Below are 24,498 nucleotides of genomic sequence, written 5' to 3'. Positions count from 1 at the left end.
CGGGGCGTGCCGGCCGGCCGCGGCGGTTGTGGCTGCAGCAGGACGAGTTGCGGGACGGACGGACGGTCCCTGCCGCCTGCCGGCCGCGGTTGAGGAGCAGAAAGCGACGGCGCTTTCTTTTGGGTCGGGACTCGGGACGGCCGGACAGGACACAGGAGCAGGCAGAGATCAGAGAGCCCGCCGCGCGGCTGCGGTAGATCGGGTGACCGAACGAAACACGAAAGTGATGGCGCTTTCCCCCTCCGCCTCCGCCGCGTACTTGCTCGTCCTCGCAACTGGACTCAGATGTCACGCGGGCTTTAACACCACCACCAATGCGCCGCCCCGCCCCGCCCCGCCCCGCCCCGCATCGCAGTCAAGAACAGGAGCAAGAAGACGGTGAGGGACTGAGGGATCTGGGGCACCGCGCGGTGGCGCTGGTGCGTAAATGCGACGCGCTGCCGTGCCGATCCGGCCGGCGGGGCGAGTACGCGGCGCGGCGCACGTTCGCGTGCTGGGCTGGCCCGCGCGGGGCTGGGGCATTATCCTTGGCACGAGACCATAGTTGGCTAATATTCCGGTTGTCGCCTAGCACTAGCAGCGCTGAAAAAGCGGGGCGACACCGGCATGTGCCGACCGCGCCCCCATCGCTGTTCTGCTCGCTCGCGCCGGCCTCGATCGGCCTCGATCGGGATATGTTTGATGGTCATCGGAGAGAGGATGATCACCCGTCCGTCTTGCTCGTGCCTACGGACGCGGCTGCGCCTGCGTGGTCCGCGCACGGCCTCCCCTCGCCTACGTTCTCGGCAAAAAGCTGGAGGACGACGCTCCGAGGAAAAAAGCTGGACGACGCTGACACTGCCGTTCTCCATGATTGCGCCCACGTTTCAGCGGCAGCAGCGTCGCCGATCGGGGGCTGGCCGCGGCCGGCAACGGCATGCATGCGCCTGGACACTGTGGAGTGGCCGGCTGACGCTGACACTGCCGAACTTTCCGCAGACTGCAGGCAGGCGATCGCCGCGCACTGCTCGCGCCCTGGCCGTCCGTCCGCGCATGACAGCATCAGCACGAGCAGTTAGTTAACGACTGCGCTCGATCGGTTCAGTGGTTCTGGTTCGGTTGATCTTTCTTCTCGCGCTAGGAGCGAGCGTCTCTGCTTCCTGTGTGTTCTGTACCAGTGGCGCCAGTGCTCCTGGTCCCTTGTCGCCTGCCGTTAATCAAAGGAGGAGGAACTGAGCTGATTATTGGACGCTGCTAATCGGCGGAGAGTGATGAGCTGTGTTGTGCGCATGTGGACACCAGCTACCACTATAGCATGATATGAGGAGTGACAGTCACGTGGGTCCAGTACTCCCAAGCCCCAACCACAGTCGCTGTCTCCGACACTCGAGAAAAAGGAACGTGGGCCTCCCCTGTCAATCGCTACCGGTATCGTCGATCTCCATACCATCGTAGGCAGGCAGCCTGTCACGGTTGATTGTGCACCAAGGGACCTTCTCCCTTTGTTTCTCCATTTTCTTATCTCACAAACTTTTAGACTAGCTCTCTCAGTAGCAAGCAAGCTCTGTGTTAACTGGCCTGATAGCGTCACGGGCGGGAATGAATTGGACAGACCCATCGGTTTACTCATTGGCTCATCCGTGGCCACAGTTGCCGCACGCTCTTCCTGCGAGGCTGTGACCAAAGAGGGAGAACTCGTAGGCTCTTGTGGTTCTAATAAAAAGACACGTCCATCAAAAAGAAACACAGAGACCAGTTCACCGTTCGCCTTTCTCCGGAGCCACAATCAGCTGATAATTTGTAGCAGCAGCAGTACCACTAGTACTGCACTGGTAATGTTTTTTTCGAAAAAGGCACTGGTAATATGTTTGGTAACGGTAATAATTGTTGCACGTCCCAGATGCTAATGAGACAATAATGGACCTTTAACTCTCGGGATGGAAGCTAGAGGTCGAACTCCTTTTGGTGGAGTTTTTTTTTATATGCCCCCAAGAACAGTTTCATCAAGAACGCCAAGGAGGAGTACTGTAATAAGCATGCATGCAGGTGGAGTACTCGTACAAACTGGTTTTGCTGAATTGACTCATTTTTTACTTTTTAGGTAGTAGAGCATGAAAAGCGAGGATGCACATGACCTTCCTATTATGCTGATAACTTGACGGGTTACTGCTTCAAATCATTTTAGGAAGCTAATGTAGGAGTACAGTATTGGAAAAACTTTATGCATAAGTTCGATCCGAACAAGTGAAGATGGGCTAATAATTTCTTGTGTTAATTGGCAGCTGATTAGGGGCACTGAATCCGGTGCATGCACAATGGCTCGCGTGCTGCTTTCACGAGACGCGTGCGATGTGATGGGATGGGGTACCCCGTACCCGTGCAGACGCTCCCATGCACACAAGCACGATCGCGATTCGAGAGCTCGAGACGTTGGTGGGGGCGCGCGACATCATGCCGGTCGGCCTGCGGCGCTGCTGCCCGCCACACGGCCCAAACTTGCCCGAGACGTGGAGACCTTCGTCCGTGCGATCTCCTGGGAACAACGTTTACGTTCCTAGTCAGAAGTGACCGCATACCGGTGACGAAAATGACAACAAGGAGCGGAAAATTCTTTAACCTCGAAAATCACCGCAGTTCATTTTTCAGTCGTTTTCTGGAGGTCAATTTCGGTTACGTTACGTGAAAATAATGCTGGGTTCTGAAACTCAAGTTCGAATTCCTCCCTAAAACATTTCGTTCTCCCAGGGCACTCGAGACGAACGGTGGAATATATCCCACGTCCCAGCCACGGAACAACCTACCCGTTACCCTGTTAATCTGTTATCCACGGCCACAGAGACGTGGCCAAGGATATTCGCATCGGCGGCTCGGCTGCCGTCTCGCCATCAGGCTCCCGTCCAAACCATCCGTCGCGGCCTGCCTCCCTCCCTCCCGTCCAAAGCCGTTCGCATCAGCGCGGCAGCGTGGTAAGAAATGAATCGAGCCGCGCGCTTTTCCTCCCGTTCCGTTCCGTGGCCGCTTTTCCCACGTCCGGCCAGCCAGGCCGGCGTGCGCGCTCGCTTTCCCGTTGCCCTGCACGTGTCTTCCCTCCCCTCCGCATGGCATCGTGCGCGCGGGATCGCGGGGCCGCAGGGATAGCCGTCCGTTTCTGGGACGCAGGGGATCCCGGCCGTCGGTTCGGAGAGGATGGCGGATCTCTGCGTGCGAGCTGGATGGCTGGATGGTCCTGGTCCTGGACGTTTGGTGAAGTTCTCCGAATAGGATAGGGCCGAGGCCGATAGGCTCCTGCTGTTCAATTATTCTGGTGATTTAATTTATTTCAACTTGTGTGTGTTCTGCATATGAGTGCAGATGGAATGGAAGCAGCACCACCGAAGATTCAATTGAAGCCGGGTCCACCGTGGTCATATTTTTTTAGTTGCCCATATAATGATTTTGAAGCATAAAACACATCTTTGTCCATCAATCTGGAAAAATGTTGTCCCCTATGCCATACTAGTCTGATCACCACTTGATTAGCATGTTAAGATTCTAATACAATTTTTATTTACCACGGCAAGATATTGCTCGCTTGCAATGAAAATTTTCCAAAATAGATCACGAGATAAACTCAAATAAGAAGACTGTTGCGTCTTCTCCATCTCATCAAAATGGTACTCCTGCCTACGATGAATGCATCATTAAGAACTACATTAATCAATGCATGATGCGGTGACAGCTCTCCAAACCAGACCTTTTCCATCCCCTCTCTGAAAATGTAACCGTTGACATGCATGCAGCATGCTAACAAAAAATTTCTCTGAGCTGATGACAGCCGTGGACAGACATGCACTGCGCTTAAATTCCCTCTCAGTACAAACGGCTAAACAAATTGACCGCCGTCACGTGACCCTCCCCAAAACAGCAAGCCTGGGCGATTTAAAAAATAAATTTGAGATAGGGGCGTCGCGGTAAAACTAAGGCTAACCAGGTGAGATCCCGTCGCCCGGAAGGGAAAATCCGGAGACGCCCGTACCGACACAGCCGCCAAGGCCTAATCCTCCGCTCCTCCACGCACGCCATCCCGTTCACGGCCAACACAGGTAGAGTAAGTGACATGTGGGTCCAAACTAGCATGGGTCCCGGATGGTAGTGGGACAAAAGCGAGGAAACCAGCGTCAGGAAGCGCGCGGCCTTCACCGCTGTCACGGAAACATTCACGGCGGCAAGCCGAGTAAAAAACCGGCAAGCGAAAATACAAAAAAGGACTAAAACCCAAGTCGTAGCGGTAAAAACTCGGGAAACGATAGCGGGAGCCGAGAGGCAGCAGAGGAAAGGGGAAAAAAAAAGAGGGGAAGAGTTAAAGCTAAGCGAGGAGAAGAAGGCAGCAGTAAGTAGAGGAAGAGGCGTCCCAATCCCACGGTGCCTCGACCTCGGCCGCCTCCCGTCCCACCACCGCGCCTCGCTGCTGCTGCCGCTGCTGCCCGCCGTGCCGCGCCGCGGCGGAGCCCTAGGCGGAGCGCGGATCCCGAGATCCCCGGCGGCGCCGCCCCGGAGCTCGCCGGCGGCGGCGGGCGCGTCCCCCTCATGCCTTTGGCGCCCCGATCGGAGCCGATCGGTGGCCGCCTGAGGCGACACAGCAGCTCGGCGGGCGCCGGAGAGGCGGCGGGAGGGGAGGCGGAGGAGGGGGAGGGGGAGGAGGAAGGGGAGGATGGCGCTCTTCCGCAAGTTCTTCCTCAAGAAGACCCCGGACCGGCTGCTCGAGATCTCCGAGCGCGTCTACGGTATAATGCTCTCGCCTCTCGGTCCAGCTGCTTCGTGCGGGTGTGAGATTCGCGTGGGTGTTTCATGTTCTGCGGAGGATTTTCCGGCTTCCGCTTGTTTTTGGGGTTCGAATTTTGGTGGTGTGTTCATTTATTGGAGTTTAATTGAGCTGGGATTCGGCGCATTTGGAAGCAGAATTGCTGACAGTAAGCAGCTAGTTTTAGTAGATTTTGAATTGGATTCTGGCATTTGGTATGGTTGTGGGTTTGGAGGCGTGGAAACGGTCTTTAGATTTATAGCTGCATTTGGCTTAACTCGCTTTATTTGTTTCCTTCTATGAATTTGGTGGTGTTTCTGGAGGTTTGCTCTTTAGGAAGCTTCGGGTTTAACTGCATTTGTCTTAAATTGGCATGTTCTACTCCACCTGAAGCATGCCCACAAATTCAATTGTTCAATCTAGTTAGCTATAATGATGCACTTATCCATTGAAATAAAGCGAATGGAATACTTGAATTGTGTGGAAATGTGAAATGTAAAGATATTTGCAATGGTGGAAATTAAGGTGCTAGTGCTACTAACCTAATGTGCTAGATCCCTTTTTGATTTTCTGGGGTACTGGGTGAACAATGCAAATATGTGTATCTGATTGTGCAAATATCTATGGATGTTTTTTTTTCCAGTGTTTGACTGCTGCTTCTCAACCGATTCCATGGGTGAGGATGAGTACCGGGATTACTTGAGCGGCATTGTTGCGCAGTTGCAGGAATTTTTTCCGGACGCATCATTCATGGTATCCAATTTCTGGTCTGGGGACAAGAGGAGCCGGATTTCAGATATATTATCCGAGTATGACATGACAGTAATGGACTACCCGCAACAATATGAAGGATGCCCATTGCTTCAGCTTGAGATGATCCACCATTTCTTGAAATCATGTGAAAATTGGCTATCAGTGGAAGGACAACATAACATGCTTTTGATGCATTGTGAGAGAGGGGGATGGCCAGTTCTTGCATTCATGTTGGCTGGACTGCTTTTGTATCGGAAAACATACACTGGTGAGCAGAAGACACTAGAGATGGTCTACAAGCAGGCTCGCAGGGACTTTATACAGCAGTTCTTTCCGTTGAATCCTCAGCCTTCACATTTGAGATATCTGCACTATATAACAAGACAAGGAAGTGGTTCAGAATGGCCTCCTATTAGCCGCACCCTTATCTTAGATTCAGTAGTTCTCCATGTTGTTCCGCGGTTTGACGCCGAAGGAGGTTGCAGGCCATATTTGCGTGTACATGGGCAAGACTCTAGTCCTGGTAATAAGAGTGCAAAGGTCCTTTTTGAAATGCCAAAGACAAAGAAACATCTTCAGCGTTATGGACAGGTGACTATCTCCCAATTTAATAGAATGTTTATCACTATGCAAATCCAGAATCTTCTCTGATATATGGTTACAATGCAGGCAGAAGTACCGATAAAAATCAGTGCATGCTGCCGTGTTCAAGGAGATGTGGTTCTTGAATGCATTCATATGGGCGATAACCTAGAGCATAAGGAAACAATGTTCCGGGTCATGTTCAACACTGCATTCATTCAATCAAACATCCTTGGATTGAATCGTGATGATATCGATGTTTCTTGGAATGTGAATAATCAGTTCCCAAGAGACTTCCGAGCTGAGGTACTAAATTCATCTGTCCCTGTGTGGCTTTCACTTCTTTTCCTATCTGTGTCCTATGGACAGAGAAACCTAAAATATTGCCCCACTTTTGAACCAGGTACTTTTTTCGGACCCTGATTCATTCAAGCCTGCTGTCACCACAGTGGAGGTAGCTGATGATGGGGATGAGACTGATGTTGCTTCGGTAGATACGGGAGATGAATTTTATGAAGCAGAGGAGTATTGGCATGATGCTAGAAGGGATCCAGAAACTCAGTCAGTTGATGGTAGATTATCATTAGATGGCGTTGCAGAATTGGATGGTGCAGTAGCAAATGAAGAAAGGAGCAGCCTAGAGAAGCACGGCATTGATGAGGATGTGAAGACTGTTATCTCCCAGAATTCTGGTAGCATGAATGAGAAAGGGTCAAGTGCTCCTACCTCAAGCTTTGAGAACCCAGAAGGTTTGCAGCAGGCCCAACAGGATCCTGCAAAGTCTAAATTAAACCACACAGGTGGCCAAGAGAACAGTGATGTGCAGGACATACAGGTGGTTGCTACATCTGTTGATTCAGAAGGACACAAATTCGGATCTATCTGTCAGGAGGACACAAAAGATGTAATTGCACAAACTTTAGTCACAACAGTCGATCCAACTTGCAGCGATGAAATTCAATGCCAGACCGACAAGCCAACAAAAATTTTGAAATACCCTGATTCGGACTACACTACTTTTGATGCTCCTAGAAGTTTGTCATGCACAGATGGGGATACGCACTTGAGAACTACAACAAAAGGAGGACTGCAAAATGGTGATATCAAGATTATTACTGAGAACACAGTAATTGTGGACAATGAGCTAGTGATCTATGAAGAGAAAACTATAGTTGAGAATGGTAACATTATACAGGAAGTAAAAAATGTTGTCAATGAGATGAGTGCCATGCCTAAGATAGGCAGAACAACTATTAAGAGTAGGAATGCACAAGATAACAGTTGTGGCAATATTAAAGCTGCCAAACCTTCTGATAGAGCTGATGGCAAATTGGATCGGAGCAAATTAGAGGCTGGCCTTGAAGAAACCATACCGACAAAGGACACCAATGTGCATGACAGAATTGTTGTGTTACCAGCCACTGAAGTAGCAACTGAAATAAAAACCAAGAGAGAGGGTCCTGGTGGCAAACAGGATCTTGGCATAGCTCTTCCTCAAAGTCGAACAGAAGCAAGGGCAAGCAGCCCAAGGTTTGGAAGTGATGACCGAGGGCAAATCCCTGATAAAGCTGTGTCCTCAGTGTTGAAGAAGATGGCAGCAGGCAATGCAGCCCAGACAGAAGAACCAAAGCTTGCCAAACCAAAAACAATACGTAGATGGATCTCACCGAAGAAGGAATCTGATGCTACCTCTGTGCATAGGCCATCTCATCCACCATCCAGATACTATAGTTCACCAGCTGCACTGGCTATACGATCCTTGTCTACAGATGGCAAAATCAATGCTGTGAACGATGCACCTCTAGTATCGCTGATGGAACCATATAACAGTCGGTTAACAGAAGAGTCAATATCTACGTTGTCTGCTCGATCACCTACACAACGATCCTCATTACTGGGTGCACAAATTGCATCAAGAAGTGAAGCTCCACCGCCTCCGCCTCCACCACCACCTCCACCTCCACCTAATTTTTCTTCGAGTTCCATGCCTATGGGGCCACCAATGTCTTCTGGAGCACAAAAACAGACCTTTGCCCCTCCCCCTCCTCCCCCGCCCCCACCACCGAGGTCAGGCATAGGTGGAAATACTCCACCACCGCCTCCACCTCCTCCTCCAAGGCTAAACAATAACATGGTAACTCCACCGCCGCCGCCACCACCACCACCACCACCACCAAAGCTAAGTTCAAGTGTTCCACCCCCACCTCCTCCACCACCACCCACCATAACATGTTCAAGTGTTCCTCCTCCTCCTCCGCCACCACCACTATCAATGGCACATTCTGCTCCTCCACCACCGCCTCCTCCGCAACCAGCACATTGCGCTCCTCCACCACCGCCTCCTCCGCCACCATCGTTGCGATCTAGCGCTCCACCGCCACCCCCCCTTCCAGTGACACGTTCTGGTCCACCTCCACCGCCACCACCACCTCCACCTACAGTATATTCTAGTGCTCCTCCTCCACCTCCTCCACCTCCTCCATTGACACATTCAGCAGCACCCCCTCCACCTCCCCCACCCCCTGGCCGTGGAGCACCCCCACCCCCATCACCACCCCCTGGCCGAGGAGCACCCCCACCCCCACCTCCTCCCCCTGGCCGAGGAGCACCCCCACCCCCACCTCCTCCCCCTGGTCGAGGAGCACCCCCACCACCACCTCCTCCCCCTGGCCGAGGAGCACCCCCACCACCACCTCCTCCCCCTGGCCGAGGAGCACCCCCACCACCACCTCCTCCCCCAGGTGCACGTGCAGGCCCTCCACCCCTTCCAGGTGCTCATCCTGGCCCTCCACCTCCTCCACCGCCTCCAGGTGCACGAGCAGGTGCTCCACCTCCACCGCCTCCACCAGGTCCTCCACGGCCAGGAGCTCCACCTCCTCCACCTCCTCCAGGTTCACGACCAGGAGCACCGCCACCTCCACCTCCTCCAGGTTCACGGCCAGGAGCTCCACCTCCTCCGCCCCCACCTGGAGGTGGTGGGAGAGCACCCCCACCACCTCCTGCACCTGGAGGGCGTCTTGGTGGCCCTCCTCCGCCTCCTCCCCCAGGTGGGCGTGCACCAGGTGCACCAGCTCCACCTAGAGCACCAGGCGTACCACCACCACCGGGAAGTAATCCTTCCTTGGGCAGAGGACGTGGGGCTGCACGCCCTCTGGGATCAGCTTATGGGGCTGCTGCCTCACGCAAATCGACATTGAAGCCTCTGCATTGGGTCAAAGTGACCAGGGCCCTGCAAGGTAGTCTGTGGGAAGAATTACAACGCAATGATGACTCACAGAGGTATTTTTTGTTTGTTCTTTTGCAGTCCTTCCATCTAGATTAAACTTATTGTTACATACACAATAGATTCGATGATTTTGTTGTGTGCTTAATCCATGTTTTGAAATTAGTTTTATTGTTCAGGTCATGATTTTGGCATTAAATTGGTGCAACTAGCTTACACAGATGGTCTTTTGATTTTTGTTCTTACATACTGAATGATGTGAACTTATTGTTTTGCAGTGTTTCAGAGTTTGATTTATCGGAACTTGAAAGCCTTTTTCCAGCAGCAGTTCCAAAGTCTGACGACAGCTCAAAGTCTGAACGTAGAAAATCACTTGGATCAAAACCAGAAAAGGTTCACCTGGTAAGTACTTGCTATTTACCTTTCCAATTTGTATCAATGAATGAGGTCACACTTGGAAGGATATTTGAAGTATGTAAAATGCATTTTTTATTTCTATGTCATTTTTTGTTGCTTAAAAATTATGTAAGTAGTCTTCTAGCATAAAATTCAATTGCTTCTGTCCTAAATATTCTGCTATGATTTAGTTTCACCATCTGTCTGTTATCTCTATTCTGACATTTTATCTGAATAGATCGAGCTGAGGAGGGCAAACAACACAGAAATAATGCTGACAAAAGTGAAGATGCCACTCTCAGATTTGGTGGTAAGAATGCGGACAGTACAGAAGATTTGGAATATCTCTGTTCTATAATTTCTGACATGGTATAATGACTGATTTTCTCCAGAGTGCAGCTTTGGCACTGGATCAATCGACGTTGGATGTTGATCAAGTTGAGAATCTCATAAAGTTTTGTCCTACGAAAGAAGAAATGGAACTTCTCAAGGTGCACTTTAGTACAATGTTGCTTTAGTGCCTAGGTGATCTCATTTTTCTAAAACAATATCGTATTCTTTTTTTTTTCAGAACTACACTGGAAACAAGGACAACCTTGGGAAGTGTGAACAGGTAATGACTATATACTTACGTATGGCGTTCTATGGTCATTATGTTTAGGGGGGGGAAATCTGAAGGCAATCACGCGGCACTCAATATGCCCTGAGCTATGCATAACATTGCAACAATTAGATGTGACTACATGATTATGTATGTTTACAAGGGACTGTTCTCCTGTTGCAGTTCTTCTTAGAATTAATGAAAGTGCCACGAATGGAGTCAAAGCTACGAGTGTTCTCCTTCAAGATCCAGTTTGGTTCGCAAGTTGCAGATCTTAGGAAAAGCTTGAATATCATAGACTCTTCGTGCAACGAGGTACGCTGAGAATCGGTCGTACTGAATTCCAATTTTGTTCCGAGTTCTATCTATTAACTTGAATTCTACTTTATCAGATCCGAAGTTCTATCAAGTTGAAAGAAATAATGAAGAAAATCCTTCTCCTTGGGAATACGCTGAACCAGGGAACTGCTAGAGGTAACAAAAAGTTTGTTTATTTTGTTTGGCTTCCAGTTTCACGGACAGTATTAATTGTTATGAATTGCCCCTTGGCAACCTAGGAATAGGAACAAAGACTCAAATAGTTAATATGGAAAGGGCTTCTTAACATCAATGAGCATTAGATTGCTTTAAGACTTTCTTTATGAAGTAGCTTGTTTTGTCTTTAAAAAGCTAGCTTGTATCGACAAGCTAAAAGGAAGCATTTGTTAGGAACTATGAAATGGGTAGCAGTGTTGTTACATGGTGTACCTGTGAAAGATATGTTGATTTTTTTGGCTACAATGCATGTCACTAGAGTAAATTTATTTACTTTCACTTAACATAATAAATTTCTGGCAAACTTAAGTAGGACTGTTTGTGGCTAGAAGATCATAGCGCTATTTCTCCTGAATTGAGAATGTCATGGCATGATGGTGCATTACATAGCCAAGCATAGCATCCATCTTCTATAGTTATCAAAAGATTCATTAAGCATGTTCTGTTTCATGAGACAATGTTTAGTTCAAACCAATAATCTTCTCACCATAAAGAGTCTTAACGGATTTTTATGGCTTTATGCAAGAAATCATAAAGGTCAGTAGATTCAAGACTCACACCATGAACTGTATTTTTGCACAAATATCCTCATATGTTCTATAATTAGATTGCATTTCATTAATGGACAAATGGACAACATTCCAACGCATGTTTGATTTAATTTCCTCACGTATGTGTCTTACTGTGTGAACAAGCATGGAAACGAAACGAAGCATATTCGGTTGGAGTATCATGTGTACTCCATTGAAAATTTAAAATGCTGGGTTCTTGCTAACCGGACATCCTTTCAGTTTTCTATGGTTAAATATATTAATGTTCTCAGACTAATTAACCACTTTGCATTGTATTTGCTTACAGGTGCTGCGGTTGGCTTCCGGTTGGACAGTCTTCTAAAACTTACTGATACCCGGGCTACAAATAATAAGATGACACTAATGCACTACCTCTGCAAGGTATGGGATTCACCTTCTGTAGCAATTTTAGTTCACATTTATGTACTGCTCCCTCCGTTCCAAATTGTAAGTAGTTTTTGGTTGATGGAGCCACACTGCCTCCATCGTTTTGTCACACATATATAGCTGGTACAGGGCCGCACACCTGCCCATGATATCCTCCTAATTAGCGCAACTTTGGCTAGTAGCCTAGTACAGTCTGACTTGAAACCATGGGTAGCAGATTATCATAACCACCAATGCGCCATCAAGTTTCTGAATGCACCTGATACTTCTTTTGTCTGATTGTGCATTGTTAAATCAACTGAATCAGTTGTCTCTCCTAAAGAAAATAACTAATTGTCTAATAGGCGTTCTTGCTACGTTAGCCTACAATTTGATTATTTCTCTATTCGATGGTAACTACTTTGTAGCCCTGATCTAATTTACCGTAATATGAGTGAAATTATTTTAACATTAATATCATATTCTGACAACAATTTCTTGATGCCAGGTACTTGCTGCAAGATCTCCACAGCTTTTAAACTTCTATGTCGATCTTGTTAGTTTAGATGCTGCATCAAAGGTTCGGGTTTCTTCTTGATATGTTATCAATTGTGTATAATATATATATTCTGCAACAAGTGTTTGCAAATATATTATTTCTTCTAACTGTTAATTTTCAATAGATACAACTAAAAATGTTGGCTGAGGAAATGCAAGCAGTTAGCAAAGGGCTGGAAAAGGTTCAGCTGGAGTATGATGCTTCAGAAAGGGATGGTCCGGTATCAGAAATTTTTCGCAAGGTTAGTAATCTCGATTTCGATTTATGTTATGGAAGCACTCTGATGGAGTCTAGCTAGTAAGTTTTAGTGGAAATACAATCAGGCATTTAGGACAACTAAAAGCCCTTTTTTGTAGAAAGTTATGTCCTTTTTCGTCTATTTGTTTGATGCATTTCGTGTACACGGACTACTCAGAGCCTCAGATAGGCTTTCATGAATTTTAATCTCGCATGCTGACAAGCCCAACAATAACAAAAAACGAGATGAAATACATGCTCATCCATTGGTGACTGTCTCTGTAAATATTTCTTCTAAATTGATGGTTTTAATCCACAAAATGCTGAAGCAAACAATAAAAAATCACATTGTGTTCCTGTTAAGCTGTGAAATAAGTGAATTCTGAATGTCTCTGTTGCTTCTAAACTGGCATTATCTGCGTCGTGTAGAAACTGAAAGAGTTCACTGACAATGCTGGAGCTGATGTGCAGTCCTTATCTTCATTGTTTTCTGAAGTGGTATGCTTTACTCCTTTTTTTTGGTCCATAGCAGCACCACGTTATGTGCCTGCATCTCTTGTAGATTGAATTTTCAATGTGGTTCCAGGGTAAAAAGGCTGACGCACTGATTAAATACTTTGGTGAGGATCCTGTTCGCTGTCCTTTTGAACAAGGTAAGCAGATCAGTTTTATCTGAACATGCCCAGGTTAACTTAGGGTACAAATTATTCTCTGTAGGATTTAGGTGGTTGAAGCACACCCAATTCCAGCATTTTGAGCATTATCTATATAGATGCCTCATCCTTACCCTGTTGTGCCTATTTTCCGCAGTGATCTCTACCCTCCTAACATTTGTAACAACATTTCGAAAAGCACACGAGGAAAACCTCAAGCAAGCTGAGCTCGAGAAGAAAAAGGCTGAAAAAGAGGCAGAAGCAGAGAAGGCTAAAAGTGCTCAATTAACTAGCAAAAATGTATTGATTCTCATTTTATATGTTTTTCAAGTTTTAGGGAACTTCATAAGCTCATTATATTTATGATTTTCAAATACTGCTCGTAGGACGCTAAACCATCAAATCCAAGCCGGCAAGCTAAACAAACCATAGAGAGGACAAGGTCTGCAAGCAGACGAGGAAGAGATGTGGGATGATTCCGGATGGCCGGGTATTGCGCTGTGCTTCTGGTCTGCCTGTGAGGCAAATCGACACCCATCCAATGCATTTTTGGGCAAGGGAAATTTTGTGGATGGATGCTTGCATCCAACGGGTGCAGCAGCATGATCGCATCGAAGCAACTGTACAGGACGCCCTCTGTGGTATTGTGCCCTGACTTATCTTTGCTCCTCATGAATGCATCAAGAAAATTTTCTCAGACTTGTTGACTATTTTCTTGTTACAGGTGTCGATGGAGAATGCCGACTTCTTTTTTTTCCATGTCGGCCAGCATGGTCCAGTGCCAACTTCTGACTGCTGTGAAGAGCTGCTAACACTGACGCTAACGTCATTCTTTCTTTTGTTGTTTCATGTTACTTTTCCATTCTTTCTAACACCGGTGGCCAAGTACAGCCATGGCTTCGAAAAAGTACAGCCTGGTTCTTAGGTAAAAAATTGTAAAAATAGGCAGTAGTGTAGAAGGGTATGGAGATAATCCAGGGGCAAAGAGCGTGTGTCAGGGGTAAATGCGATGTAAACTCGCGCGTAGTGCAGTGATAGTTCTTTTTTAGTGAATGTATCATTGTCTCCTGTGATGCAGTGAATTCATCTCGTCTATGATCCGTTGTCTGACAGCCTCGTGGGCTTCACTGTCGCTCGTTGTGTGCAGCTGCTTTTGCTTCCCTATTTTACCCTCGGAGGTTGCAGTGTTTATTCTCACCATCAAATTTGCACAAATTTTAAAGGGTTTTAAAAGGCATGCTACGGTTTACCCCTTAGCTTTACATGAATTCACGATTGATAGCAGGATGGCAATTCAGGGTTCTTGCAAGTGCGAGAACAAGTCAAGCGAGTGCGACATTAGGCAATTACACGTGATTTCTGTGTCCAGATAACATAACTACCTGTGGATGCTGTGCGTGAAATTGGCTTTTGGGTTATTGGCTGAAACGCTAAGGTTGCTGAAACGCTCTGAAGTGGAGTAATTTGGACCTGCTCCATGTTTTCTTTATGGCATCAGGCTCTGAAGATTTTCCGGAACATGCTCGTGGGTCGTTAACGACGTTGCGATGCAGCTGATCCAAGTGGGCCTGCTCACGGTCCGCCTGGCGTGTGCTGGGCGGGCTTTGCAGCTCGGCCCAGCCAAGCGAAATCGCGACTTGGCGAGGACTCGTGGCGCCGGAGGTGCTGCGGACGGCCGACGGTGACGTCGTCTAGCTCGGAGTCGGAGGGGACCAGCTGGGGCGTCGGACCCTGACACGGCGAAGCCGGCGTCGTAGCAGTGTCCGTCGTGCTGAACACCTGCTGGGTCGCGTCGAATCACTTTTGCTGGCAAGCTATCTATCGGGATCAGATCACGACGTCACCCGCGGCGGCATCGAGGTCAAGCACGGGATGTCCGAGTGGCGGCGAGGAGCAGGGTGGCAGCATATGATCGTGCCGGCGGCGAGAGAAGAAGGGAGCCACCGTCGCCGCTGCGAAGAAACGAGTGTAATTTCCTACCCAGAAATCCAAGGGCCCAGCAAGCAAAGAAGACGCATCTACTGATCTACCGCAGGTCCGCAGCCGGTTCCACTCAACATCAACCATGCCCGTACAAAATCGCATCGTTTCCCTCCAGGCCTCCTCCAACGCATCTGCCGTCGACCTTGGCCGCACGCGCCGCCGCCTCGACCGACACCCTCTCCTGTCTAGCACTCTAGCCCTGGTAGCCCTGGTACCTCCGCTCCTTCAATGCTCAGTCCCCATTCCCATTTCCATTCCAAATCGCGGTAGACACACACAGCAAACCAAGAACAAACAATACAATATGACGCGAGTTTGAGGTTAAACCAAGATCAGCTCCAAAAGGTGCCGTGCCCGGTGGCCTCTACTCTAGCGATGAGCAGCTGCGTCAGGAGGAGGTGCGTCCATGGCCGGCCCTAGCTAACGCAGCGGCGCGGCCAACACTGACAGGTCAAGAGAGGACAACGGCTTTAGGTGAGACGAGGCTTGTCTCCTAGCGAAAGGCCCATCCCCCATCACTGTGCTGTCTCTCGCGTCGCGCCAAGCCGAGGCTCGAATCACATGCCGGCATCAGCCGGCTACCTCCAATCCTCCATTGACATCTCGTTGATTCCTTTCTTTCTTTCCTTGAGGTGCCGCTCTTTTCATCCGAACTCCAAAGTCACTAGCTAGTACGAACTGTCAGATACCAAGGCTAGCAGACTAGCAGCGCCGGGCAAGAAGGTGCTCGTCATAAAAAGTCAGAACCCAGCCTTTTTTTAAACCGAATTTGAGGCTTTGACAGCGCGCACTCGTCCACTGTCTCCCAACTCTCGAGTCACAAGGGAGGGGCATCTTGCCAAATGACAACACCTAGAGGACACGTGAAGATGCCAGGGCGCAGTAGAGAACACGGGTGCGAGGTCTGAAATGCATGCGCCCAGTGCCCGTCTGGTTACTTGATTAGCTCATCGAAAATCTCACTGATAGTGTGTGTGACAGTGTGAGCATGGTACAAAATACAAACAAGTGATGAAGTGAGGTATATGTCCGAGCTTTTTTAAATACACAATACTACTACTTAGTAGTATACAGTATATATAATAAGGATAATTTAGTAATAATTACATTATAAAGGGTGAGATTTGAAATGGAATGGTCTTTTAAACTTTATGCTAGTGTCAAAAAAAATATTATAGTGATATCATTTATGTTCTTTTACCATGGTACCATTATACTACCTATACTACTTATATATACTACCCACTATGGTGAAAGTTACAGTAGTATACTATTAATCTTGACCGTCCGATATTTTTGTACTAGTCCTTTTCGAACACTGGTATAGTCTAGTATCAGTATACCATAAAAGAGCTCATATATCATTGGGATAGTTGGATAGACAATATATGTTTTTTGCTTCAGATTTTTATTCATCCCCCAAATGATTGAAAAGGGTAGGTTGATGTTTCTTAAATGCCACATGCTCCAGATTTGAAATTGATAAATCGGGACCCTATCTATAACTATAATATCTACATAGTTAGTTAGATTTCTTCTCACGATAAGCTCTCGGTATGTGTTCCGTATGATTCTACTCAATAAAATAAGATTATTCTTACCATGCATGTATACAGTTTGGTTGAGGATTAAGAGAAGCACACTAATTAAATTTCCCCGGCACATGGAAATTGGAATGGGCAATCATAGCAAGGGTTGATTCCTTGCTTAAGCGAGGGGTCAACTGTTGCCTGGTGGCGGCATCATGAGAAACCTAGGCTGCACTGTCCAAAAGGGCAGGCAAAATGAGTGCGTGAAATGAGGTGATCCATATGCACGGTCACGGGTTCATAGCAGCTTTTGCAAAGTTTATAACTGTGGCTCCCTGTGATGATTTTAGCCCATTATCATTTGAATCATGGACTTTTGACATTCTGCTTGAGCGTCACTTTGTGTCCTTTTCTATTGTTAAGAAAAAGAGTAACATTGTGCGATCATAAACTTCATAAATTTTAATATAAAGTATATTTTCTCAATTTCTATATGGTTCATCTGTATTCCGGGGCAAAGCTGCACGGTCCGGAATCTTGATAAAGCCTATCGAAGAAGAGTTTGTTGATGGCTTCAAGGAGAACAACAAACAGCAAAGGACAAACCAGGCACGACAACCCAGTACTAATCCACAATATTTTTGTTTTGCTAACCCCGAAAGGTATAAGCTCAAGGCTAGTTCAGTACAGCACTGATCGTATAAAACAATGTCGAGTTGTTGACAGTCAGAATCGTCAACAAAATGATCGTGTCCAGCATAGTTTTTCGAGGGGTGTTTGGATCAAGTTGAGTACTTGTCACATCAAATCCGAACGGATACTAATTAGAACAACTAAGTTAATTTGTAAAACTAATTATATAGATGGAGGCTAATTCACGAGACGAATCTATTAAGCACATATTTACTGTAGCATCACATTATCAAATCATGAACTAATTAGGTTTAATAGATTCATCTCGCGAATTAGTCTCCATCTGTGCAATTGGTTTTATAATTAGTCTATATTTAATACTTCCAATTAGTATCTAAACATTCGATGTGACACCAACTAAACTTTAATCGATCCAAATCGAGGTCGCTAAGTGCTGATCCCTGACAGACTGTTTGTGTACGGACGACGTGACGCTGCATGGATGCTGATATGTTGGATACTGGAAATTCAGATTAGCAGGAGGGCAAGTACGCTTAGACAATGCACTGCCGGTGTAGTAGTAGCTGATCTGATGCACATGGAAGGGAGCTTCACGAGAAGGCATTTTTCAGGAAAACCTTTACTACATTATGACAAAAAATATACGGTAATTTCATCAATTTCTAAATTTGCCGGTTGAATCTCTTGGAGCATGCTATGTTCGAAAAGGTACACACATACGAGTAAATACATATATGCACGATATCTTCATTGGTTCAAATTTATGTAGATTTGCTTGGGATACTTATCATTGATTGTTAGAGCTGTAGCTCTCTGTAGCCGTTTCTGAGCTATTGATACAGTGCCAGCCATTTTTATATTAATAAATATGTTTCACATGTAAGCAGATTTGGCACCATATTATTTTCTTGGTAAATGCCTTATCTCATGGTTGCAGTCCGGACGCCAACTAATCAACATTACTACCTGCCAACCACCAGATACGCACGTATAATCCAACCAGCGTCCACGACGTCATACATTGGATTCTTGGCTCGTAGTTAAAATTCAAACCCCACTAACTGGAGCAGGATGTTTTTTAACCCCCCCCCCCCCCCCCCCCAAACAATGAGCATTGAACCAAATCAGGGGAAAATTACTATACTCGTTTAGAAAAGAGAGAAAAAATTACCGTGCTCCCTAGCTATGTTAGAAACGTCCCTATCACGAGAAGCTCAAGCTCAAAGCAACAATCAGTCACAGTGGATGACAAGGGGTTGAACAAACCGGCTGTCACTGGGCCCCTATCACGAAAAGCTCAAGCTCAAAGTAAAAAGGAAAAGAAGAGTCTCAACTCAAGGTCCATCCAATCCAAGGACCATGGATGACAAGGGGTTAAACAAACCGGTTGTCACTGGGCCCCACACTGACAGCCAGACAAACAGGCGGCCTGCTGCTACTGCCACGGTCATCAGTCACAGTGGAGACCGGACTCTGGCGAGGGAGGTTCACGTGAGCGCCCAAAGCGAAGCAGCCACGGCCACGCCAGGCCAAACCAAAACCACCTCCCTTCCCTCTCCCTCTCCCTCCCTCCCTCGCCCGGTTCCGCTTGCCGCTCCCCTCCTTGCCGTAAATCTGCACAGAGCAGCGCGGCATTTAATGCTCTCCAACCTTTGGTCTCCCTCCCAAACGCTCCCCCATTCCCCTCTCGCCAACAGGCCACCAGGCGCCAGCCCACAGATGCGGTCGCGACCACCGCGGCAAGATCGAATCCATGGCGAGAGCGAGCAGGAGCCGCGGGCTCGGTGCTTGAGTACTTGATCCTGGGAGGTCCCGGGTCCTTCTCTTGCATTGATCGCGTCGCGTCCCTTGGCTCGAGGAGAGGAGCAGGAAGGGGAAAAAGGAGGCTTCTTTGTTCTTTCTCGTGTTTCTCCTGCCGATTCTGCGGTTTCTTGGGAGTGGCAATGAGGCGGCACGGGTGGCAGCTCCCGTACCACCCTCTCCAGGTTCGTCCTCGCTGGAATTTCGTGCATTTTTCTTGCTGGGCGGAGTGGTTACCGAAGATTCCACGCCTCTTGCAGGTGGTGGCCGTGTCCGTGTTCTTGGCGCTGGCGTTCGCGTTCTACGTGTTCTTCGCCCCCTTCGTTGGGAGGAAGGTGTACCAGTACGTGGTCATGGGGCTCTACACTCCGCTGGTGAGAGCTCCTGCTTGTCTCTCCTTTGGTGTCATGCCGAGTTGAGTGAGCGCCTCGTGTTTTGCTTCTCTGGACCTTTGGATCCCCCATCTAGGTGCTGCCTGTGCCTAATGGGCCCAGTAGTGGTTGCTGGAACTAGGGAAGGTGCCGAATGAAGTGACCTAATCATGAAATGTGTTATTTGGCAGTCTCGCATATTTTGTACGATTTCTGTACTTTGTTGCTTGTTTAAGGGTGGTACGAGTTGAATCGCTTGGCCACTCTGGGCAATTCTGGTGCCATCATGTGGCGTGCCTAACTCTGGAAGGCATTGTCTGGTTTGCTCAATTCAATGGCTTTGCCTTGGCCTTCGCATTTGGCGGAATTTTGCTTCTGTCACAAGGTTAATGACAGTATGCTTGTATGTTGTATATGTAACACCCTTGGGGAAATGTAGTCTCAGAGCAAGCAGGAGCTGTACATGTCAGGCTCTTGGGTCCTCTTCATTTCTGTCCACTTCAGCTCTTCTGTCTTTGGGTTGTACTCCAGTCATAATACGATTTTGTGGCTCCGTTTACAGGAGAGTGACATGGCATAAGTAGTCCTTATTACCCTAACATTGGCTGTTTCTTAATAGTCCTATGGCATCGCTATGATGCTGTTGTCTTGCTGTAATGATGCCAACTCGTGAAAGACAGTTGCGTGAAATGGGTTCCATTGAATTGCCCCCTTGCAAACCACTCTGGGTTACCCCTGGCTTCATGATTATCATGTTACTTAACTTGTTTGGAAGCTTTCTTTGCTTTAAGAAAATTGTTGTGCTTACGTGATAATGAGTAGGTAATGTTGTAAAATGGTGCCTTTTGTTCTTTTGACAGACATCTATTTGCATGCTCGTCACTGCTTCATGATTAAAAATGTTTAGTTACTGTCATCTCTGGGGAGTATAGTTTGATTTTACACGTGTTAAGTCGAGAAACAACATGAAAAATCACAAAAGCAATTATTTAAATTTTTTTCTAGATGAAATATTATATCCTCTAAAATGCTGCATTCAGGTCTGCAAAACTTAAAAAAAAACTGATGTCACAGAGGAAATGATTACATGATGAAGCTAAAGTTTCTTGGGCAAACTCTATTCTTAGTTCACAAGTGCACCTTTTGTCTCTAAATGAATCGAAGTGTATTGGAAGGGAATTTATCATTACCAGATGATTTCATCATGCTATGCTCTCTTGCAGGAAAAAATGTTATATAGGAAAAACCTGCTGCAAAATTTTTATTATAGTGTTATGGTTGCTGATCTATTTACGTAATACCTTTATGACCTTGTGTGTAATCTGGTTTCTCAGGTTTTATGTGTCTTCTTTCTATACATCTGGTGCGCTGCAGCGAACCCAGCAGACCCAGGGGTCTTCAAATCAAAGAAGTATCTGAGCTTGTATGGAAGTGGGAAACACAAGCATCTGAAGGAATCCAGAAAAGGTGTTTCTGATACTCGATTGCAACTAGAGGGTACTGGAAGAAAGCAAGAACATGAGGTTGCAGCACCTAGTGAAAAGTCAATGACTGAACACAAGGACAAGAATTCATCTTGCTGCAGTTCAACCTTCTCCGCATTTCTCGTTATATTCTACCCTCTCTCTTTTGTTTTTTCCTGCTGCCAATCACATGAATGGTCCTCTGAGCATCAAGCCAGCGAGGAAGGGATGTTTTTCTGCAGCTTATGTGAAGTTCAGGTATGTTTCTTGTAATTGGTGTTGATCTATGTTTTTTTTCAATAAACATATTAATAGTCTGCTATTTCCTTTGTAGGTGTTGAATTATAGCAAGCATTGCAGAGTTTGTGACAAATGTGTAGATGGTTTTGATCATCACTGCCGGGTAACATACTCCTTAAAAATTATATTCTTATTTCCACCACTTAGCATATAATAACTCCCCTGTTTTCCTCAATCTCAACAGTGGCTCAACAATTGTATTGGAAAAAGAAACTATAGGAGGTTTTTTGTTCTAATGTCTACTGCCCTTGTCTTGGTAAGCTCATGTTCTCTTACAGTTCTACAATGCCTGATAGATTGTCTGGTATAGATGCTTACATAATTCTTTACCTTGTCATTCTTGTTAAGCATATTCCCAGCATCAAGTGCATTCTAGAAATAGTCACTCCTATGCATTGAATTTGGTCATCATAATTGCAGAGAGCATTTTAGTCCTTGTCCTTTTCATCCTAGTTGACCATTGACAGGTCTGCATGATTTGTGCAATTTCGGCCAGCTTATCCTACAGTCCGCAATTGGAGTACTGGTGCTAGTGCTATGCTTTGTTGAGCGGAAGGAATTCTCTGTGCAAATTGTCTCAAAGCTAGGGAGCAGCTTCTCTTTAGTGCCTTTCGTGATTGTGGTGGTATGAACTGTCATCCTACTTTCAGATACTGAATAGTTCAAAGGTTATTAAATTAGCCAGCTCTTTTCACCAATCTTTCTTGAGATATTGGTTAAATTATTGATCTTTGTTGACACAGGCATCATGTAGCATCCTAGCCATGGTCGCTTCACTCCCGATCGCCCAACTTCTTTTTTTCCACATTCTTCTTATCAAGAAGGTAAGTTCTGATACATTTCCCTTTTGTCTAATTGTATTTAGCTTTGAACAATAATATCCTTGTTAACGATATGAGTATCTATGTCTTGAACAAGCTCATGCACATCACAGTTTTGGTTAAGTCTAGAATCGGTTTTCAAAGTTATGTTGTAGTGATGATCAGCTTGTAACACCTTACCATTTCTTTTTTGGATAATGTAAACTTGGGTACAAGCACTGTGGATACTGACATCAATTTACTTATTGAACAAAAATTTTACATCGCTAATAGGACTAATATCAACATGTAGTTTCTTATAGCACCTCTTTGGACATTTTTTTTAAATAGTTAAAACAATAAACTGCAAAATGGAAATTTAGACCTTGGAGTACTGACTTTCTGCTGCGTAAGCACTAAACGCAGGAACCATGAATAGTTTATTACCATGATGTTGCAGCTTTTATTGGGCGAATTGATTTTATGTCAACTGATACAGGGAATCAGTACATATGACTACATCATTGCCCTGAGAGAGCAAGACCAAGAAGATGCTAGTGGGCAGCAGAGTCCACAGATGTCTCGTGTAAGCTCCTACACTGGACTCAGCAGCGCTAGTTCCTTTGGTCCACTTCGTCGTGGTTCATGGTGCACTCCTCCAAGGCTGTTTCTTGAAGATCAGGTGTGACCCTTACACCCTTAAGCTTCATGAATCATTTAAATAGATACTGTAGCTTCCAGACTGAATCAACATCTTTAATCTGTATAACACATCATAGACTGACAGCCTGGGTAGTAAAGCATGTGAATTGTAAGTCACTTCTCTAACAGCCATGCTGCTTCTGACTGATAATAACTAATGTCTTGCATTTCTAACTCATAGCAATTCCCTCTTGGCATTTACCTGTTGGACTGTTGGTGTTCACAAATCACAACTCACATGAAGTTTCTGAACCTTCTTCCAGTACGATGTCATTCCATCAGAGGCTGGCTCTTCGCATAATTCTGCTACCAAGAGAAAGGACGATGAAGTAAGGAGGAAGAAGGGCTCAGGGGCTGTGAAAATAAGTCCATGGGCATTGGCTCGTCTAAACGCAGAAGAAGTTTCGAGAGTTGCTGCAGAGGCACGGAAGAAGTCAAAAGTTTTAGTGCCTATCAGAAAAGATGACTATTCGCGAGGCCATGACACAGATAGTAGCTATGGAGGTATGAGCAGTGGCAGGATTGATCTAGGCCCTGATAGCAAGAGGAGAACGAACAGAAGAGGAAGACAGCCCAGTGACCTCTCTCTCAAACCTGTCGCGAAGATATCTGCAGATGTTATTCATAGTACCGGCAGCGACATGCCCCCTGAAGCACTATCCAGTTTAGCACCATTGCAACTCGAGGCACGGAGCGCCTTCCATCCTAGTAGAGCTGCATCTTCCGCAAACGTAGGCGGATCGTCTCCGGATAGCAGTTTGGATTCACCTGATCTGCACCTGTACCGGGTCTCAGCTGTCTCTTCATCTGGAGCTGAAGACCTGCAACTGACAGCTCTCGCTGCCCCAGGAAGCACTCCACAGCAAGGGGTCCAGTTGTCGAGATCGACCAGCGATGGGTATGAAGCATCAGGAGGTGAAGACAGTGACCGCATTCCGTCACGGATAGTGCACCGCTCATCAAACTGGGCAAGCATCATCCTCAACTCCGACCAGAGCGCGTCCTCATCTGGCATCCTCGTGGCAAAGAACAGATTGTCCTGACTGACTTCAGACCAACTCCATGTTCAGCTTCTTTCAGATGAATGGAGATTGTAAATGATCAGCCGACAACCAGAGATTCCAGTATCTGACCTCGTTTGTCGTTGATGTCAAATCTGGCCGCAGCAATGGTTGGATACTGTGAAATTGTTAATTCTTTGGTAGTTTCTGAATTGCTAGATAGGCAGTTTCTGAATTTCATCAATTGGGGCTCAGGCGCTTGTACTCTCGCTGTCAGATGACAATGAACCGATTTATTTAGAGGTCGATACCTTGGATCTCTTGGATCAACGTCTGATTAGTGATTGTTCTTGAGGTTGACTTGTCAGCTCCGACCATGTGCTGTGATGAAAACAATGACATGTATATGCTGCAATGTCTGCAGGCATTCAGAGTGTTAAATTCTCTATGGCTAGAAATATCCTAGCCTGTGCCAATGCGGTAACCTGGAACACACTCAGAAGCACATTGTCAAGCATCCAATGGGCAAGGGCCGTCCTAAGTACTTTAATTAAGCCATACATACACAACCAGGTCTAACATTAGATCCGAGAATAAATTACATGGACGTCACGTGATGAAGTTCGATCATCAATGTTTTGGTAATGCAGAAATCTAAAC

The 24,498-nt window shown here is 46.6% G+C and overlaps 2 protein-coding genes across 2 annotated transcripts; both read left to right on the top strand.

Moving 5' to 3' along the window:
- Nucleotides 1–4,309: 4,309 nt before the first annotated feature.
- On the top strand, nucleotides 4,310–14,317 carry LOC117845017 (formin-like protein 5). The gene is made up of 18 exons (XM_034725885.2): nucleotides 4,310–4,742; nucleotides 5,403–6,103; nucleotides 6,182–6,400; nucleotides 6,498–9,373; nucleotides 9,596–9,719; nucleotides 9,952–10,023; nucleotides 10,106–10,204; nucleotides 10,285–10,326; nucleotides 10,498–10,629; nucleotides 10,707–10,788; nucleotides 11,707–11,801; nucleotides 12,295–12,366; nucleotides 12,470–12,586; nucleotides 13,012–13,080; nucleotides 13,169–13,235; nucleotides 13,393–13,535; nucleotides 13,622–13,876; nucleotides 13,960–14,317. Exons 1-17 carry the CDS (start codon nucleotides 4,670–4,672, stop codon nucleotides 13,709–13,711), a joined length of 5,073 nt encoding a protein of 1,690 aa, XP_034581776.1. The 5' UTR covers nucleotides 4,310–4,669; the 3' UTR covers nucleotides 13,712–13,876; nucleotides 13,960–14,317.
- Nucleotides 14,318–18,910: 4,593 nt separating this feature from the next.
- Nucleotides 18,911–24,198, top strand: LOC117844774 (probable protein S-acyltransferase 22). The gene is made up of 9 exons (XM_034725561.2): nucleotides 18,911–19,386; nucleotides 19,462–19,575; nucleotides 20,907–21,293; nucleotides 21,370–21,438; nucleotides 21,520–21,591; nucleotides 21,832–21,960; nucleotides 22,079–22,159; nucleotides 22,635–22,817; nucleotides 23,101–24,198. Exons 1-9 carry the CDS (start codon nucleotides 19,345–19,347, stop codon nucleotides 23,878–23,880), a joined length of 1,857 nt encoding a protein of 618 aa, XP_034581452.1. The 5' UTR covers nucleotides 18,911–19,344; the 3' UTR covers nucleotides 23,881–24,198.
- Nucleotides 24,199–24,498: the final 300 nt, after the last annotated feature.

This window comes from Setaria viridis, chromosome 2, assembly GCF_005286985.2.
Source record: "Setaria viridis chromosome 2, Setaria_viridis_v4.0, whole genome shotgun sequence".
NCBI lineage: Eukaryota > Viridiplantae > Streptophyta > Magnoliopsida > Poales > Poaceae > Setaria > Setaria viridis.
This window is presented reverse-complemented; position numbering and strand designations above follow the sequence as displayed.

What these genes read in the sequence shown, in the direction of transcription:
- LOC117844774 (XM_034725561.2), top strand. Translation starts at nt 19,345, where the DNA reads ATGAGGCGGCACGGGTGGCAGCTCCCGTACCACCCTCTCCAG. An exon ending in GCAGCTTATGTGAAGTTCAG is followed by an intron (nt 21,294 to 21,369) that starts GTATGTTTCTTG and finishes TTTCCTTTGTAG; the next exon opens with GTGTTGAATTATAGCAAGCA. An exon ending in ACATTCTTCTTATCAAGAAG is followed by an intron (nt 22,160 to 22,634) that starts GTAAGTTCTGAT and finishes CAACTGATACAG; the next exon opens with GGAATCAGTACATATGACTA.
- LOC117845017 (XM_034725885.2), top strand. Translation starts at nt 4,670, where the DNA reads ATGGCGCTCTTCCGCAAGTTCTTCCTCAAGAAGACCCCGGACCGGCTG. An exon ending in CGCAATGATGACTCACAGAG is followed by an intron (nt 9,374 to 9,595) that starts GTATTTTTTGTT and finishes ATTGTTTTGCAG; the next exon opens with TGTTTCAGAGTTTGATTTAT. An exon ending in ACCTTGGGAAGTGTGAACAG is followed by an intron (nt 10,327 to 10,497) that starts GTAATGACTATA and finishes CTCCTGTTGCAG; the next exon opens with TTCTTCTTAGAATTAATGAA.